This window comes from Natrix helvetica (assembly GCF_964273705.1).
Source record: "Natrix helvetica genome assembly, chromosome: 13".
Classification (NCBI taxonomy): Eukaryota; Metazoa; Chordata; class Lepidosauria; order Squamata; family Natricidae; genus Natrix; species Natrix helvetica.
The window spans coordinates 11068789-11086534 of record NC_138557.1 but is presented as its reverse complement, the minus strand read 5'-3'; the positions used below and the strand labels follow the sequence as shown (position 1 = coordinate 11086534).

The 17746-nt window shown below is 45.7% G+C and overlaps 1 protein-coding gene across 1 annotated transcript; it reads left to right on the top strand.

Annotated features, from left to right (window-relative positions):
• Positions 1–128: 128 nt before the first annotated feature.
• NAGPA (N-acetylglucosamine-1-phosphodiester alpha-N-acetylglucosaminidase) lies at positions 129–17354 on the top strand (the record flags this gene model as incomplete). The annotated part of the gene is made up of 11 exons (XM_081966088.1): positions 129–253; positions 2150–2635; positions 4348–4487; positions 7338–7446; positions 9659–9787; positions 11503–11711; positions 12403–12450; positions 13091–13219; positions 14423–14554; positions 15523–15574; positions 15750–17354. 11 exons carry the CDS (start codon positions 129–131, stop codon positions 15988–15990), a joined length of 1800 nt encoding a protein of 599 aa, XP_081822214.1. The 3' UTR covers positions 15991–17354.
• Between the last annotated feature and the right edge of the window lie 392 nt (positions 17355–17746).

The following is a 17746-nucleotide window of genomic DNA, read 5'->3' as shown; positions in this document are numbered from 1 at the left end:
CAAAGACCTGTAGTTCTCCCCGCTGGCCACAAGAGGGCAAACCATTGTTTTTCTTCGCCCGGGAAGGACGCTGAGGTTCCCCGAGCCTCACGTGACCTCCGATCATGTGACCTGTCTTCCGGGTTAATATGGCGGCCCCCTTGAATGCCTGTCGTATGTCTCAGGCGGGTGGGCTCGGAGGTCTTGCCCTGGCCGCGTTTTTTTGGGGGTTGCTTCACTGCTTTGGGGGCGTTCACGGCAGCGCAGGAGCCTGGTAAGGAGGGAGACCCCGGGGAGGGGAAGGGAGGCCTACCTAGCAGGGCTGGCGGGGGTTGCTCCTCTTCCGCCTTATGCAGTTAGCATTTGAATGTCGCTTTTCGCGCTGAAACATAAGGAGATCTGAGCCCTTTTCTGTCTTTCTCAAAAGTATATTTTAAAAAAAAAACAAATTTTGCAGGGAGGCAAACTTTTGACCCGCAGAAAAATGCTTGAGGGTAGTTATTTTAAAACTGGTTTTCCTGGTTTCTCGATGGATGGATGGATGGATGGATGGATGGGTAGATGTATGTATGTATGGATGGATAGGATGGATGGATGGATGGGGTGGATGGATGGATGGATTGATCGATCAATCAATGGATAGGGTAGATGTATGGATGATCGGTGAATGAATGGATGGAAGGATGTATGGTAGATGTATGGATGGGTGGATGAATTGATCGATCGATCAATCAATGGATAGGGTAGATGGATGGATGGATGGATGATCGATGGATGAATGGATGGATGAAGTAGGGTAGGGTAAATGGATGGATGATAGAAAGTTGGTAGATAGATAGATAGATAGATAGATAGATAGATAGATAGATAGATAGATAGATAGATAGATAGATAGATAGATAGATAGATGATAGATAGATAGATAGATGATAGATAGATAGATAGATAGATAGATAGATAGACAGATGATAATAGATAGATGATAATAGATAGATAGGTGTGTGTGTGTGTCTGTGTCTGTGTCTGTGTTTACACTAGGTACACGGTATAAGATGTGGCTCCGTGATTGTAAAGTTTGACAATCCTAAAGAAAAGAATAATTAGGAGTGACATAATAGCAGTGTTTCAGTATTTGAGGGGCTGTCATAAAGAAGAGGGGTCCAAATTATTCTCCAAAGCACCTGAAGGCAGGACAAGAAGCAATGGTTGGAAACTAACCAAAGAGAAAAGCAACCTGGAATTAAGTAGAAACTTCCTAACAGTGAGGGCAATTAACCAGTGGAACAGCTTGCCTCCAGAAATCATGGGCGCTCCATCACTGGAGGTTTTTAAGAAGAGACTGGACAGTCACTTGTCTGAAATGGTATAGGATCGCCTGTTTGAGCAGAAGGTTGAACTAGAAGACCTCCAAGGTCCCATTCCATTCCATTGTTATTCTATTCTATTGTCTATGCCTATTCCATTCTGATATTCTATTCCATTCTGATATTCTGTTCTGTTCTCTTATATTCAAGTGATTTATGACTAGTCCTCATACTTACAACCATCACAGCATCCCTATGGTCATATGATCAAAATTTGGACACGTGACAACTGGCATCAATTTACGATGATTGCCGTGTGCCACAGTCATGTGTGATTACCTTTTGCAACAAGCAAAGTCAATGAGTGGGGAAGCCAGACTTACTTAGCAACCATGTTAGTAACTTAACTATTACTAACTTAGCAACTGCAGTGATTCACTTAACAGCCGTGGCAAGAAAATGTGTAAAACGGGGCAAGAGCCACTTCACAACTGCCTCGCGTAAGTTGTAGGTTGAGGACTACCTGTACTCACATGGAGACATCAGAGACATGTAAGTTGTAGGTTGAGGACTACCTGTACTCACATGGAGACATCAGGTAACCCAAAGGTGCTTTTTTTCAAGAGGCAACTGGACTTTCTTTGAAGACATTTCGCTTCTCATCCAAGAAGCTTCTTCAGCTGATTATGACATTATGCCAAACTTCTTCAAAGAAAAAACCCGAAAGTCCAGTTGCCTCTTGAAAAAAAGCACCTTTGGGACAACTATGACCTGGAGGGCTGAGAATCTCAATAGACAAGATCAGATAAAGTTTGTCGCTCATTTTCTTCTGTCTAAATCCGCCCTTGTTGCTCTTCAACTTCCAGGAATTCTTTGAACGACGACCTCTTGCTGCCCTATCTCCCTCCCCAGCATGGCCCACGGCATCCTCACCGCTACGTCCGAGACTGCCAGGCTCTCCTGCGGGGCAATGCGACCCATGAAACCTGGCCCAGCGACAACAGCAGTGCCTCCCCTCTGGCTCTTACATATACATTTGTTTCGGACTTCCCGCCGCACCATCCAAATCGCCGCCAGGTGTACGGCCACTTGACAATTGTGCGAGACCCCCTGAGGACTTTTTCCGTCCTAGAGCCCGGGGGGGCGGGGGGCTGCCGTCTCCGCCGCAGAGCTACTGTTGAAGAGACGGTGAGCCAAAGCCAGTGCCTTGTGGCCCAGAATGGGGGCTATTTCGATACAAAGACTGGAGCATGTTTAGGGAACATTGTCAGCGATGGGCAGCTGGTACAGTCCTCTGGTGGAGTGCAGAATGCTCAGTTTGGTATCCGGAAAGATGGCACTTTAGTCTTTGGGTAAGTGTTGGAATGCTCTTTAAAAAATTTTGTTGTTGTTGTTAGTTGTGAAGTTGTGTCCGACCCATTGCGACCCCATGGACAACGTTCCTCCAGGCCTTCCTGTCCTCTGCCAACCTCTGGAGTCCATTTAAGCTCACACCGACTGCTTCAGTGACTCCATCCAGCCACTTCATTCTCTGTCGTCCTCTTCTTCTTTTGCCCTCCGTCTTTCCCAGCATGAGGCTCTTCTCCAGGGAGTCCTTCCTTCTCATTAGGTGGCCAAAGTCTTTGAGTTTCCTCTTCAGGAGCAGTCAGGGTTGATCTCCTCTAGGACTGACCGGTTGGATAGTCTTGCAGTCCAAGGGACTCGCAGGAGTCTTCTTCAGCACCAGAGTTCAAAGGCCTCCATTCTTTGGCGCTCAGCCTTCCTTATGGTCCAACCTTCACAGCCATCTGTTGCAACTGGGAAAACCATAGCCTTGACTGTACGCACTTTTGTTGGCAGGGTGATGTCTCTGCTTTTTAGTATGTTGTCTAGTACTGCAACTCCTTGTTTAGTGACCAGAATTGAGACCGGCATCTGGATTCTTAAGTGAAGCAATTGTTAAGTGAAATTGTGACTGTGCTTATGGATGTGTTACTTTTTCATTCATGACTTACAACTTGTCTTTTTATGACTGTCTGGCATTTCAGGGGCATTGGGATGGGTGTGTTCTGGTCCATCTTTGATGATGGCTTTGGGCCTTCATAAAATATTGTCATTCCTCCCCTGCCCCCCAAATCACTTGACCGCATTTCAGACACTTGGCAAGTGAGTTGCTACTCGCAGCATCCCTGCAAATCACATAGCCACAATATGCGATGGTTTTTTGCCAGTTTCTGGCTTTTTTTTTTGTGGCTGGTTTCTGGAAGAATGGGTTTGCATATGTGATTTACTTAATAACCATAGGGATGTCCACTGTCGAAAATGGTCTCGTCATCTCAGTGTCTCAACTTACAGCTGGATTTCTACTTCCAATTGTGGTCATAAATAGTAAATCTGTAATTGGTAACAGTTGCTAATGAAGCTGTCACTAAACAAGGACTGCCAGTAACCGTTGTTCTGACCTAGGCTTCCTGAGAACATGAGCAGACTTCTTGCCCTGACAAAAAAAAAAAAACCTTTTATTAATTTCCTGTGGATTCTGCTCATTCACATCCCGCAAAGTCTTTCAAGGGAGGATTTACAGTCACAGACCTTATCTGGCTTGGAGAGCTGACAGGCTGATATCTGCAGAACTTGGCATGAGCCTCCTGAGAGTCATGAACCAATGAAGCAAACTAATTGTCTCCTGCAAACTCCACTCCCCTTTCGCTCCTCTTTTATTTCTGCTGGGAGGGGCCATTCATCGTCCACCTATGGCCTTACTCCCAAGTCGACCCCTGTTCTTTAGCTTTTCCCTTCGTCTGGAAACTCTGCACCCTAGGAACAAGCTCCAACTGTTCTTCTGCCCCACTGATGTCTGACTTTGAAGGCAGCTGATAACTGGCATATGGCTCTGGCCCCCTCTCTGCCTCCGACACAGAGCCCTCATCAGAGCCTTCCCCAGACTCCAGGACTGGCCCAGGTTCCTCCCCAACCTCCTCACTGTCTGAATCGGCTGCCAGCTCCACTGGCCACTGGCGGGCCACAGCAACTGTTTTGGCTTCCTTGGAATGTTTTAGTCTGTTTTCTTGCTTGTCTCTTCCAGCTACCTGTCTGAGGAGGAGGTATTGGCTACGGAGAACCCATTTGTGCAGCTAGTCAGCGGAGTGGGCTGGCTTCTGCGAGACGGAGAAGTCTACCTGAATCAGAGCCAGGTGGCAGAATGCGACAAGACTCAGGAAACAGGTACCAGGCTGCAGGCACAACCCTCACCCCCCACCCCTTGAAGTTTCAGGAGAATGGTTCTAAACCAGGGGTCCCCAACAGGGGCCATGGATCGGCACTGGGCTGCTACATGCCAGAAACCGGTCCGCGCCAACAAGCAAAGCCCCATCCACAGGATTCAGGCAGCACACAGCCCCTTCCGGTCCGTGGAAAAACCTCTCCGCGGAAGCGGTCCCTGGTTGGGGGCCATGGCTCTAAACCACGGCTGTCTTTCGGACTTGCCAAAGTTAGGATTGAGCGAAGAGGAATTGCCTTGGGTTTCATTTATATATTCATAATTGAATTTATATTACCTCCTGTTCTGCGGTGGCGACCGAAGGTGGCTTGCAAAGTATAAAATCCCATTTAAAACAGTAAAACTAATAAAAAAGGCTCCAATAAATTAATATAATAACTTCCTGCCCCAGCGACAGCAGATCATGCAAGCCGTTTCATGGGCTCCATCCCGCTTCTGTGTTTCCCAGGTCCGCTGGCAGAACCAGGTTTTCAGCCCTTTCCAGAAGAGTATTAGAGTGGGGGCCGTTCTAATGTCCCAGGGAATGATGTTCCAGAGAGAGGGAGCCGCCACGGAGAAGACCCTTCTTTTAGGTCCCACCAGATACCCTATTTTTTGGAATATAAGACGCACCAAATTTGGAAGATGCAATTGTTTTTAAAAAAGGTTTTGCACTCTGCAGACCTCCCAAAAGTGGCCTGTTTTTTGTGAAAACGGGGCCCTTTTTTGTCCAAAAAAGGGCATGCATAGCCTTTAGGAGGCTTGTAGAGTGCTCCTGGGGGGGGGCAAAAATCGGCACGTTTTTTGCTCCTTTTAGCCTTCCCCACCCCCAGGAGCACTCTGGAAGCCTCCTAAAGGCTGTGCACGGCCATTTTTGCAAAGGGGGCGGGGTTTCAGGAGACCAAAAATGCTGTATTCAGTATATAAGACGCACCCAAATTTTCACCCTTTTTTGAAGGAAAAAGGTGCGTCTTATACTCTGAAAAATATGGTATATCTCCATATTCCGGGTGCCCACAATATTCCCTGCCTCCCTGCTCTGATGGGTCAGGTAGATGTGACCTCAGATCACCTGGTCCCCAGCCATGACGGGCTTTCAAGGTGACAAACAGCACCTTGAATTGCACCCGGAAGCAAATCAGCAGCCAGTGCAGCTTCCGCAAGAGAGGTTAAACGTGGGCACACCGGGGTCTGTACAAAACCATGGAAGGGTTGCATATAAAATATATTTTTAAAATCACATAATGTTAATGAGGATGTTATCCTTTTAGTCATGTCTAACGTTTGGCAATTCTCTGGGCCAGATGTCTCCACCGTCTTCCAATCTTGCACTATTACTTCGAGCTGTTCTACACTCTGGCTGGGGAACCAGATTTCACGCCTTCCCCAGTGAGGCTGGCAACTTTGGAAGGATAGTGAGGTGGTTTTTGTCTAGGGATCTCCCAACTTGGCAGCTTTAAAAGACTTGTGGGCTTGTGAATTCTTGCTCACTGAGGAATTCTGGGAGTTGAAATCCACAAATCTTAAAAGTTGCTCAATTTGGAGACCCTCCTTTGCCCAAAGACAATTCATGATGTTGCTTTTCCTACCCAACTCCCTGCAAAGATGTCCTTTTTGGCCACCTGCTTTAGTGTGCAAAACTGAGCGGTGGCTCAGTGGCTAAGACGCTGAACTTATTGATCAGAAAGGTCGGCGGTTCGAATCCCTAGCACCATTTAACAGAGTGAGCTCCTGTTACTTGTCCCAGCTTCTGCCAACCTAGCAGTTCGAAAGCACGTAAAAATGCAAGTAGAAAAATAGGAACCACCTTTGGTGGGAAGGGAACAGCGTTCTGTGCGCCTTTGGTGTTGAGTCATGCCGGCCACAGGACCATGGAGGCATCTTCAGACGGCGCTGGCTCTTCGGCTTTGAAACGGAGATGAGCACCGCCCCCTAGAGTCAGGAACGACTAGCCCACGTATGTGCGAGGAGAACCTTTACCTTAGTGTAACCTTGTTCATTAATTTGAGAAGGTGTTTCAATATATTAGGATACAATAACAACTGGCTGCTAATTTTATTTCCCAAGAATAACTATAGCTCCTCGGAGCGTGGTAAAGATTGTAGGTCTTGAGCATGAGTTTTCCATTGGGGGAAAAAAAAATTAGTTCAGATGGTTAGAGACCTATTGTGTGGCAAGGAAGATGGTGGTGGGAAGCCCCCCCCCTCCAATAAAATCAAGCCCAGCCTTCACAATTGCTCCCCCCAGGATGACCCCCATCCCCCAGATTTTTCTGCCTACCAAAATATGAGGACTGGAAGGAAGGGATGCAGCTATTCCTTGACGTAGGGCCATTTCTTTCGCAACCGCTTGAATTACACCGAACAAACATTACTTGCAATGCAAACTTGCAATCATGACCGTTGCAACGTCTCCGTAGTCATGCGATCCAAATTTAGGTGATTAGCAGACAGCATGTACTTAGGATGGTTTCTGTGTCCCACAAGCAAAGTCAACGGGAGAAGCTGGTTTCGCTCAAACTCAACATTTCAGTTTGGGCATATGCGCAGTTTAGGCCCGTGGCATCTAAAAGGTTTGCCCTCACTGTATCAGAGGTTGGCTTAGGTTAGTTTTTTTCCTCCCTTCTCCACCCAACCACACAGTTTTGGACCTGACATCCCCCAGGATCCTTCAGGAAGTTCCAAGACGTTAGCAGTCTTGCCAAAATTGTCGCCCCGTAAAGTCATCCCGCTGTGGAGGGGAGACCTTTGCGCTCGAGCCAACCAACCCTTCTTCTCTTGGCTGCTTGAAACATCTCTCTTTTCCCCCCCTGGCAGGGACTTTTGACACTTTTGTCAATATTGTGTCTGCCAGGACGGCTGTGGGGCATGACCGACAAGGACAGCTCGTGTTGTTTCACGCTGATGGGCAGTCGAGCGTCAGAGGGTATGTCCCGTGGCTTGGGGAAGCTTTCTTTGCTTTGCAAGGGAGGTTGGCGATCTTCCTGGAGGGGAGGCGTCTCCTGAATTCCAAACGTCACCCCAAAGAAAGAAACATTGGCGCTGTGTCCGGAGTTGTACCGTCACACTCAGCCAAGTCATGGTTTGTTGACTTAAGTTGCAGAGGGGTGTTAGGGGTGTCTTACCCCACAATATATATATATATATTTTCCAGAGAGTAAGTCATCTGTGTACCAAGTTTGGTTGAAATTGCTCGAGGCGTTCCAGAGTTATGCTGGAATACACACACACACCTGTTTTTATATATATAGCAGAAGATAAAATAAAAATGTATGTTTTGGTTGTGGGTGCACAAGAAGCTAGGAGATTCTCTAATAAAATCCCACAGAGTCAGTCTTGACACTGAAAACAGATTTTTCCCCATTTTTTTTATTCTCTTACATACCATTTTAAGTAGACATTCACATAATTGTTATTCATCTTTACATTCGTCATTCTTATACATTTGTTATTTCATTTAATAGGTTATAATATACAGTTTGGGTTGTTTTATTTACCATCCCTTCTTCCTTTTGTAACACCACCTTATTTTCCCTTTCTTTTCTACCTCCCTCCCTTCTCTCCTTCCTTCCTTCCTTCTCTCCTTCTCCTTCTTTCTTCCCTTACCTCTCCCTTACTCCTACTCTTCCTCTTACCACCTTCTCTCCTTCTCTTTCTCCCTTCCATCCTTACCTCTTTCTTCTTTCTCCCCTTTCCTCTCCTTCTCTCCTCCTCTCTCCCTTTCTTTTTCTATTGTTGTAGACGTCTCTTTCAAATTTCAGTTTATGTTTTCTTGGGATTGTATTTCTGCAAGCCCAAATAGATTTCGGCATCATTTCTTATTCCCTTACCTTCGCTAATCTATCCTTATATATATTTTTTCCCTTTTATATCTCGCTCTTGAATATAGACTTGTATATTTAATATTTTCTTTTCTGTTTTCCCCTTCTAACCCCCCCCCTTCTATTTAATAGTGCATCGTCGGGGTTCTACATCTTTCATTTTTAGCTTCCTTTCTCTAGCCAATCATAAAATCTTCCCCGTGTCTTGAAGTACACCGATTCCTCTTTATCCTTTATTTTCAGTGTCAACCTGTTCATCTCTGCAGAGTCTAATACAGTGGTTCTCAACCTGTGGGTCGGGACCCTTTTGGGGGTCGAACGACCCTTTCACAGGGGTCGCCTAAGACCATCGGAAAACACATATTTTCGATGGTCTTAGGAACCGAGATTTGCCAATTTTATGGTTGGGGGTCACCATAACATGAGGAACTGTATTAAAGGGTCGCGGCATTGGGAATGTTGAGAACCACTGGTCTAGTATCTTTTTTATTATCTTATTTTTTCTTATTTTTCTATCTTATTTTTATTATCTCGTCATCTGTTGGTAACTTATTTAATTTCCAGTGTTGGGCTAATTACAATTCTCGCTGCTGTAGTTACATGTATAATCCAATCAGTATCCTCTTCCTTGAATTTCTCTGGGATAATACCTAGTAAAAATATCTCCAGTCTAAATTCTATTTCTTCTTGTAACATTTTCGCTAGCCCAGGGGTGTCCAAACTTGGGAACTTTAAGACTTGTGGACTTCAACTCCCAGAATTCCCCAGCCACGCTGGCTGGGGAATTCTGGGAGTTGAAGTCCACAAGTCTTAAAGTTCCCAAGTTTGGACACCCCTGCTCTAGCCACACTCTTATTTTAGCCCAATATTTCCTTGCTTCTGCACACTGCCCACCACGTATAATAATAATAATAAGAGCCTGTTGCTAGTTGACATTTCCAACATTTCGCGGACTTGTCTTTAAAGATCTTTGCTAATTTTTCCGGCGACATCTGCCATCTGTAAAACGTTTGATCTAAGTTGACACTGAAAACAGATTTATAGATCTTCCATAATTCTTTCAGATTTGCATTCAGGTTTTTCTTTGTGCTCCGCCTTCATCATCCTCAAAGCTGACAAAAATAGACTTTGAATGCGGTGAATGAGAACATGTCCAGCTTAGGAAAGTAGAATTCTTGAGAGTTGGCTACCAGGACTCATATTCCCCAGAAAGAAATACCAAAACCATTTCTTAATCGGGGTAGTTAGTATAACCAACAGCTGTTTTTTTTCCTCTGGTCACGTTCTTATAACCGTCTCTGTTTCTTGCAACCGTAGCCTGAATCTCTGGGAAGTGGCGGATTTCCTAAAGCAGCGCGGCGTTGTGAATGCGATCAACCTGGACGGTGGGGGATCAGCTACTTTCGTTGTCAACGGATCCCTTGCTAACTACCCCTCGGATCACTGGTGAGCTCTCTCTGCTATCATTTTTCTGGACTAGCCAGGGGTTTGAGTTCCAACAACCACAGTAAGCTTCGCACTTCATGTCAGTGGCTGTAGAACAAGTGATGGGCAGCCCAAGGAAACAATTTGGTTAGAAATAGTCCATTTGGCTCCAATAATAATAATAATAATAATAATAATAATAATAATAATAATAATAATAATAATAATAATAATAATAATAATAATAATAATAATAATAATAATAATTAAATCCGGCGAAACAACTGGCCGCTGTGATACAATTCTGTTGATGCAATAATAATAATAATAATAAACCTTCCTCTCCCAAGGTGCTCTGTGGTTATTAGTGCCCAGAGTTTGCATTGTGCATTCCGCTTATCGATACGTTACAGGTTCAATTGTGGCTTTGTCATCTTTTTTCTGAGCGGCTGTGGATTTTGTTTTTCTTTTCTGTATGCTTCATTAATTTTGATTTCGTTAGCCACCCAGAGTTATGAATGTGAGTTAGCAATAGTAGCACTTAGATTTTAATACTGCTTCATAGTACTTTACAGCCCTCTTGTTGTGGCCCTCCAGCAGAGCTAACAGCAGATTCAAACAGTGAGGAGGGTTGGGGTGGAGCATGGGCCTGTCCTGGAGTCTGGGGAAGGCTCAGATGAGGGCTCTGTGTCGGAGGCAGAGAGGGGGACAGAGCCGCATGTCAGTTATCAGCTGCCTTCAGAATCAGACGTCAGTGGGGCAGAAGAACAGCTGGAGCCTGTTCCCAGTGTGCGCATGTGCAGAGTTGCCAGACGAAGGGAACAGCTAAAGAACAGGGGTTGACTTGGGAGGAAGGCCACAGGTGGATGATGAGTGGCCCCTCCCAGAGGAAATAAAAGAGCAGCGAAAGGGGAGTGGAGTTTGCAGGAGACAATAGTTTGTTTCATTGGTTCGTGACTCTCCGAGACTCCTTGCCAAGTTTTGCAGATATCAACCTGGCCGCTCTCCAAGCCAGATAAGGTCTGTGACTGTAAATCTTCCCTTGAAAGACTTTGCTGGAGTTGAAGGAGCAGAATTCACATTAAATTAATAAAAAGAGTTTTTGTCGGGACAAGGAGTTTGATTCATGCTTTCGGGAAGCCTAAGTCGGAACACCTCTCTAAGTGGTTTGCAGAGTCAGCCTCCAACAGTCCAGGTCCTCATTTTACCGACATAAGAAGGATGGAAGGCAGTCGGCAGAATTAGCCTGCAATACCGCATTCTAACCACGGCACCTGAGTTAGATGGCAGTATAAATTAAATAAATACAGAAATAACACACGCCTCTGCCACAGGCTGGGCTTGAAGATAAGGGGAGGTGGCTGTGTATTTAACTCCACCTGCCCCAAAGGTGCTTTTTTTTTTCCAAGAGGCAACTGGGCTTTCTGATTTTTCTTGGAAGACGTTTCCCTTCTCATCTGAGAGCCTCCTTCTAGGATCAGTGTTTCTCAAACTTGGCGACTTTAAGTCCTGTGGACTTCAACTTAAAGTCGCCAAGTTTGAGAAACACTGTTCTAGGATGATAGCTAAAGAAGCTTCTTGGATGAGAAGCAAAACGTCTTGAAAGAAAAAAACCAGAAAGTCCAGTTGCCACTTGAAAAAAAAAATAAAGCCACCTTTGGGACAGCCCTGACCTGAATGACGGAGAATCTCCATAGATAATTCCATCTGCCCTTTTCTCTCTCTTTCTTCCCAAGCGCCTTTGACTCGACCTGGCGCTGCCCTCGGAGCATTTCGACCGTTTTGTGTGTGCACGAGCCGGCCTGCCAACCTCAAAACTGCAGCGGGCACGGGCACTGCCTTCTTGGACGATGCCGCTGCGACGGAGCCTTCTGGAGCGGGCCAGCCTGCGACGTGCTGGATTGTGGGCCTTCCAACTGCACTCTTCATGGAATGTGCACGGAGAGTAAGAGCCCACGTTTGGAAGGATACGGGCGCAAACGGGTCTCCCTTTGGGGCTGGGTGAGGAGTGCCCTGTTCAAAAGGTGGCCCTTTGCGCTCATTGCGAATTGGCACCCCTGATTTTGAGGCTGGGCGCAGAACTCCCGAGATCTGAAAAAGAATGCTGCAAATAACAGGGGACCTGGCCTCAAGGTCAAATTAAAGCCCTCGTCTGAGAAGGGTTTGATGGAGGAGAATAAGGGAGTTGGAAGGGATCTTGTAGGTCATCTAGTCCAACCCCCTGCTCCAGCAGGAGACACCGTTTATGTTTATTGGATTTATATGCCGCCCTTCTCCCAAAGGACTCAGGGCGGCGTACAACATTAAAAAAAAAAACACATATTGCAAAAGTTACAAAGAAATTAGATAGAGACACTAATATCCATGGTATGTGCTTCCTGGTAGGATCTTCCTTCTCCTCCCCAGCTTTTTCCAAGTCAAAAGCCAGAAATAGAAGGAGGAACAGAAGTTACTGGTTGCCGCTCGTTTTGGCCATGCCCACCCAGTCACATGACCCCTCCCACCAAGCCACGCCCACAGAACCGGTGGCCAAAAAAAAAAATAAAAAAAAATCACCACTCCCCTAAATCCTTTCCCGTTCTCTGATCTTACTACCCAACTTCACAAGATCTTCTCTGTCCCTTCCTTTATTGCAGTGGGATGTATCTGTGATGCCGGTTGGACCAGTGAAAACTGCACCCAAGGTAATCCTCTTTCTCATCTAGCCCTCTTGATGTTGGTGTGTTATGCTGGATCGGCGTCTCCGCTTGGCTCAGAGCAGCGGGAGTTTAAAAAGAAAAATTGAATTCCATGATAACCGAAGGGAAGTGGATTAAAAAGAAAATGGCCAGCATGGCGGCCCCCCTTCCACAACTCTACAGCAAGGGTCTCCAACCTTGGGAACTTTGGATTTGTGGATTTCAACTCCCAGAATTCCTCAGCCAACATGTCAGGCTGAGGAATCCTGGGAGTTGAAGTCAGGGGTGGACTGCTACGGGTTTGCCCTGGTTCGGGAGAACCCGTAGCTAACGTTATAGCCGATTCGGAGAACCTCCAAATCCCACCCCTGGCTGGCCCCACCCACCCACCCCTCCTGTCCCAGGAGTCTCTACGCGGCCCGTTTTGGATGCAAGGGAAGTGCAGGGCCCGCATCGAGGCTTGGGGCTGGGGTGGGGAGAAAACTGACCTCCTAGAAGTTTCAGAAGGAGGGAGCCCAGGGGAAGCAGGTTTTGCCCTCCCGGAGGCTCAAGGAAAGCCTCCGGAGCCTCGGGAGGGCGAAAACTCCCCAGCACACACACATGGGCTTCCCTCCCACAATCCTGATCATGCTTTTCCTTCTTTTAGCTTGCACCAACGGTACCTATGGGGCCAGTTGTGCTCAGAAATGCCTCTGCCGCAATAATGGCAAGTGTGACCCTGTGCACGGATCGTGCACTTGCCCAGTGGGCTTCCAAGGAATCTTCTGTGAAGAAGGTGAGAGGTTTGCAGCCGGTTCTGTGGCTCCTCACAAACTCTGTCAAAGTGACAATAGTTATTTTATCTATCTATCTATCATCTATCTGCTATATCCATCCATTCACCCATCATCTATCTTATCTGTCTACCTACCTGCCTATCTGCTATATCCATCCGTCATCTATCTATCTGCTATGTCTACCTACCTGCCTACATATCTATCTATCTGCTATATCCATCCATCCATCCATCCATCCATCCATCCATCCATCCATCTATCTATCTATCTATCTATCTATCATCTATCCATTTATCGCTCTCTCTGCTCTCTCTGCTATACTATCCATCCATCCATCCATCCATCATCTCTCTATAGTTACCTATCTACCTACTATCTATGTGTCCGTCCATCCACCCACCCACCCACCCACCCATCTATCCATCCATATCTCCAATCAGTATCTGGAGTAATCAGTTTGCTAAGTAAAGCTAATACAATCCTGGGTTGTATAAACAGAGGCATAGAATCAAAATGCCAAAATTAAGTGGCTTAATACTAATACAACGGATGGGGCTGAGGCTAATCTATAAATGCAGAAGATCGAAGTTACAGGTAGTCCTCGACTTATAAACACAACCGAGTCCCAGATTTCTGTTCCTAAGTGAGACAGTTAAGCGTGTTTTGCTCCATTTTACTACCTTTCTTGCTGCCAATGTTGGAGGGCGGCACCTCCGCAGGTTGGAGGATGGCATCTTAAGGCAGGCTGGGCGCAGTCTTCTAGTTCCTTTATCTTTTCTCCTTGCTGACTTTTGGGACGCAACATCTACCATGTTTCCCCGAAAATAAGACAGGGTCTTATTTTCTTTTGACCCCTGAAAAAAGCGCTTGGCCTTATTTTCGGGGAGGTCTTATTATTTTCGAGGTGCAGAAGGCGGCGAGCGTGGTCACCTCATGGCTGCTGCTGTGTTGCAATATTTTCAGGGGGAGGGCTTATTTCAGAGAATGCTCTCAAAAGTACGATTGAGCTTATTATCCGGGGAGGTCTTATTTTCGGGGAAACAGGGTACTTACTTGAAGCTTCAATGCCCATCCCCTCCTATTGTCTTTTCTGTATTCAGTAACTGGCCCACATCTAGGGTCATTTGCAATGTCCCAAGGTCTTATTTTCGGGGGAACAGGGCACGTCTTAAAAGACATAACATTCCTTCATTGTTTTGCAGCCTGTCCTCTCGGACGATTCGGACCTCGCTGTCAGCATCCCTGTCAGTGCCCAAACCAGTGTTACTGTGATCGGAGGACTGGCAGCTGCAATATTTCGCTAGACTCAACGATCCTGGATAAATTATCTAGAGGTACATGATTGGGGGGTCCAGACTGTAGAGAGAATCCTTAGCAGAACTGTTTCGAATTGTTGGAGGTTGTAGCTGAGGTTTCTGGCCAATCCAGATCTTGGTTTGCAAAACCCAGAATGTAATTTTCTCTCTGTCTCTTGGATAGCTGTTTACCAATCAAGGATTAGCAAACTTGAGGCTCGGATGCAAAGTGAATACAACGGTCTTTAGGATCACGAAGGCAAAGTCATTTGTATATGTTAAGGAAACTGTCCTAGCAATAACAGCAGGTAGTCCTCATAATTGTTCGTTTAGTGACCATTTAGCGAGCATAAAGCAAACCCCTTGTCCCAACAAAAAACCCTTTTATTAATTGACTGTGAGTTCTGCTCATTAACATCCAGCGAAGTCTTTCAAGGGAGGATTTACAGTCACAGACCTTCTCTGGCTTGGAGAGCTGCCAGGCCGATATCTGCAAAAGTTGGCAAGGAGCCTCGGAGAGTCACGAACCAATGAAGCGAACTAATTGTCTCCTGCAAACTCCACTCCCCTTTCGCTCCTCTTTTATTCCCTCTGGGAGGGCCCATTCACCGTCGACCTGTGCCCTTACTCCCAAGTTGACCCCTGTTCTTTAGCTGTTCCCTTCATCTGGCAACTCTGCGCATGCGCACACTGGGAACAGGTTCCAGCTGTTCCTCTGCCTCACTGATGTTTGACTCCGAAGGCAGCTGATAACTGTCAGACGGTCCTGGCCCCCTCTCTGCCTCCGACACACAGCCTGCATCAGAGCCTTCCCCAGACTCCAGGACTGGCCCAGGTTCCTCCCCAACCTCACTCTTTGAATCTGCTGCCAGCTTCCCTGATTCTCACACAAAGATAGCTTCACTTGTTTGGATCAATATTTTTTTGTGGCTCGGATCTGAACCAGGAAATAGGATCCCTTTTCTCACTTGATCTGGTTTGTTTCTTCACCCCCCTCTTTTTTTTAGCTGGGCCGTGCCTGCTACAAGCTACCTCAAAGGAAGAGTTCTTTTTCTCCAAGTAAGTTGCACCCTTTTTGCTTAAATTCCTCGCACGTTCTTGGGCGGTTTTCCTGCCTCCCACAGAAGAACCGGTGGAGGGGGAAATAAAAGCTCAAAGAAGATCCTTTTCGATCCGTAGCTGGGTGGGTGGCCCCTCTCTGCCCTCATTCACGGATCATGGTTTGTTCTTGCAGGAAAGCCTGGGTCGCGATAAGCCTGGGTTTGCTTGCCCTGCTTTTCCTCAGCGTGTTGGTGAACGTCAGACTGGCTCTCCGCGACACCAACACGTGTCACAAACACGGGGAGTACGTCTCTGTCCCCCTGGAAGAGATCAATGGTGGGACCAAAGACAGGGACCTGCCAGCAGCTTGGGAGGCTGACAATCCCGAGGCCGCCTGGGACACGAATCTGACAGAAAGCGTTAATCTGCTGTGATCAAGAGTTCCTCTTCCATGGAGCAGAAACCTCAGGAGTTGCCACCGTTCTTCAATAATGTAGACGTTTTTGCTCCATCGCTTGGGAATCGGTTGCCATTTTTCCTTATTGCCTTAACTGGAACCGGTGGCCTAGGAGCGGAGGTGGTATTCAGCCAGTTCTGGCAAGGATGGTATGAGGACTCCTGTCTTGGGCAAGGGGCTGGACTAGAAGACCTCTGATATCCCTTCCAAACCTATGGTTCTATGTTTGTCTTACACAGAGGACCCTTTGGGTTTCTGAATGATAGGATATGGTTCACAACTGTGTAATTTATATGCTTGTTGAAGGACAATGAGTTGCCTTTTTCTTCCTCTTCTCTTGGATTTAACCATTTGGAACCAAAAACTGCTTTTCAAGATGATTTAGCATAGCCTTCAACGTAAGCTCCTATCAATCCAGGTTTTATCAGTTGAAAGAAAGAACGGTATTTCTTTAACCCACTGTTTCTCAACTTTTAAGCGTCGTGGACATCAACTTTAAACTATTCATGACTTCAGCGGCATGATGGCTAGAGAATTCTGGGAATTGAAGTCCACACATCGTAAAAACCATGCCAAAGTTGAGAAACACTGCTTTAACGCATAGTTTTGAACATGTAGCCAAACATGGGCCATCCAAATGATCTGGGCTTGTATACGTTTGATACTTGTAGATCTGTTTTTATTCAGTGGAATTGCAGAAAATATTTTGGAATTTATCTGCCAAGCTTTTTAAAAATTGCATTTTTTTCCCCTTTTCCAAAACGACTTACTTGATGTCAAAATACTTGATAATATGTTTTACTCTCATGCTGATTCAGAAACATACTTTTTGCCTTTTTGTATTTTTTTTTTCAATGTACAGAAGAAAATAACCAGTGGAACGGGTTTCAGTGGTGAGAGTACTGTAGCAACTGTAGTTTAACAAGCCACGATTCCTAGTTTGAAAAAGTTACGCAAGTAGAGTCACTAATTTTATTCTGCAGGCTGGAATAACAGGAGATACAGAAAAGGGTTTTACTAGGCTGCTAATCTTTTTTATCAGAGATTTTTGAGAGATTTAATCTCTTAAAAAGTGTTTTTTATTTGAAAAGATGAACATTTTCTTAAGATAGCAATAGGAGTATCTTTTAATAATATATTTTGAAGTAAAAATTAATTCTTTCTGAGCCAGCTTTTTTTTAATGCACCTTGATCTGCATTTCCTTTTTTTTTTTTTGTATTAATGGAAGCCTCAAGTGAAAGTTTGAAAAGTGAGAGTATTTAAGTCCCTCTAGAAAAATAAAACCCCAAGGAGGCTTTGCTCTGTGATTTATGTGGGAATAAAAGGTTTACAGAAATAAATTCGCATTCTTTGCTTCATTGTGATTTGAGGGGGCCAAAAGGGGCTGAAAAAAATATGGGGCGTATTCTATTTTGAATAAAATGGAAGGATTCCCCACCATCCAGTGAGCACTGAAGAAGCTTCTTGGGTGAGAAGGGAAACGTCTTCAAAGAAAAACAAAAAAAGTCCAGCTGCTTCTCGAAAAAAAGCACCTTTGGGATGGGAAGAGGAAATTTCTCATAGTTACAGATGATTAACCGACATTGGCTACAGCAGCCTCTTTCAATGGCTAAGGTAAAGGTAAACGTAATAGGCAGCCATCAACATCCCAATCTACATATACAAAGCCACACTCAACAGGCACCACATACATGCCACACAAAATAGACCAAAGCAGGGGTCGGCAACCTTA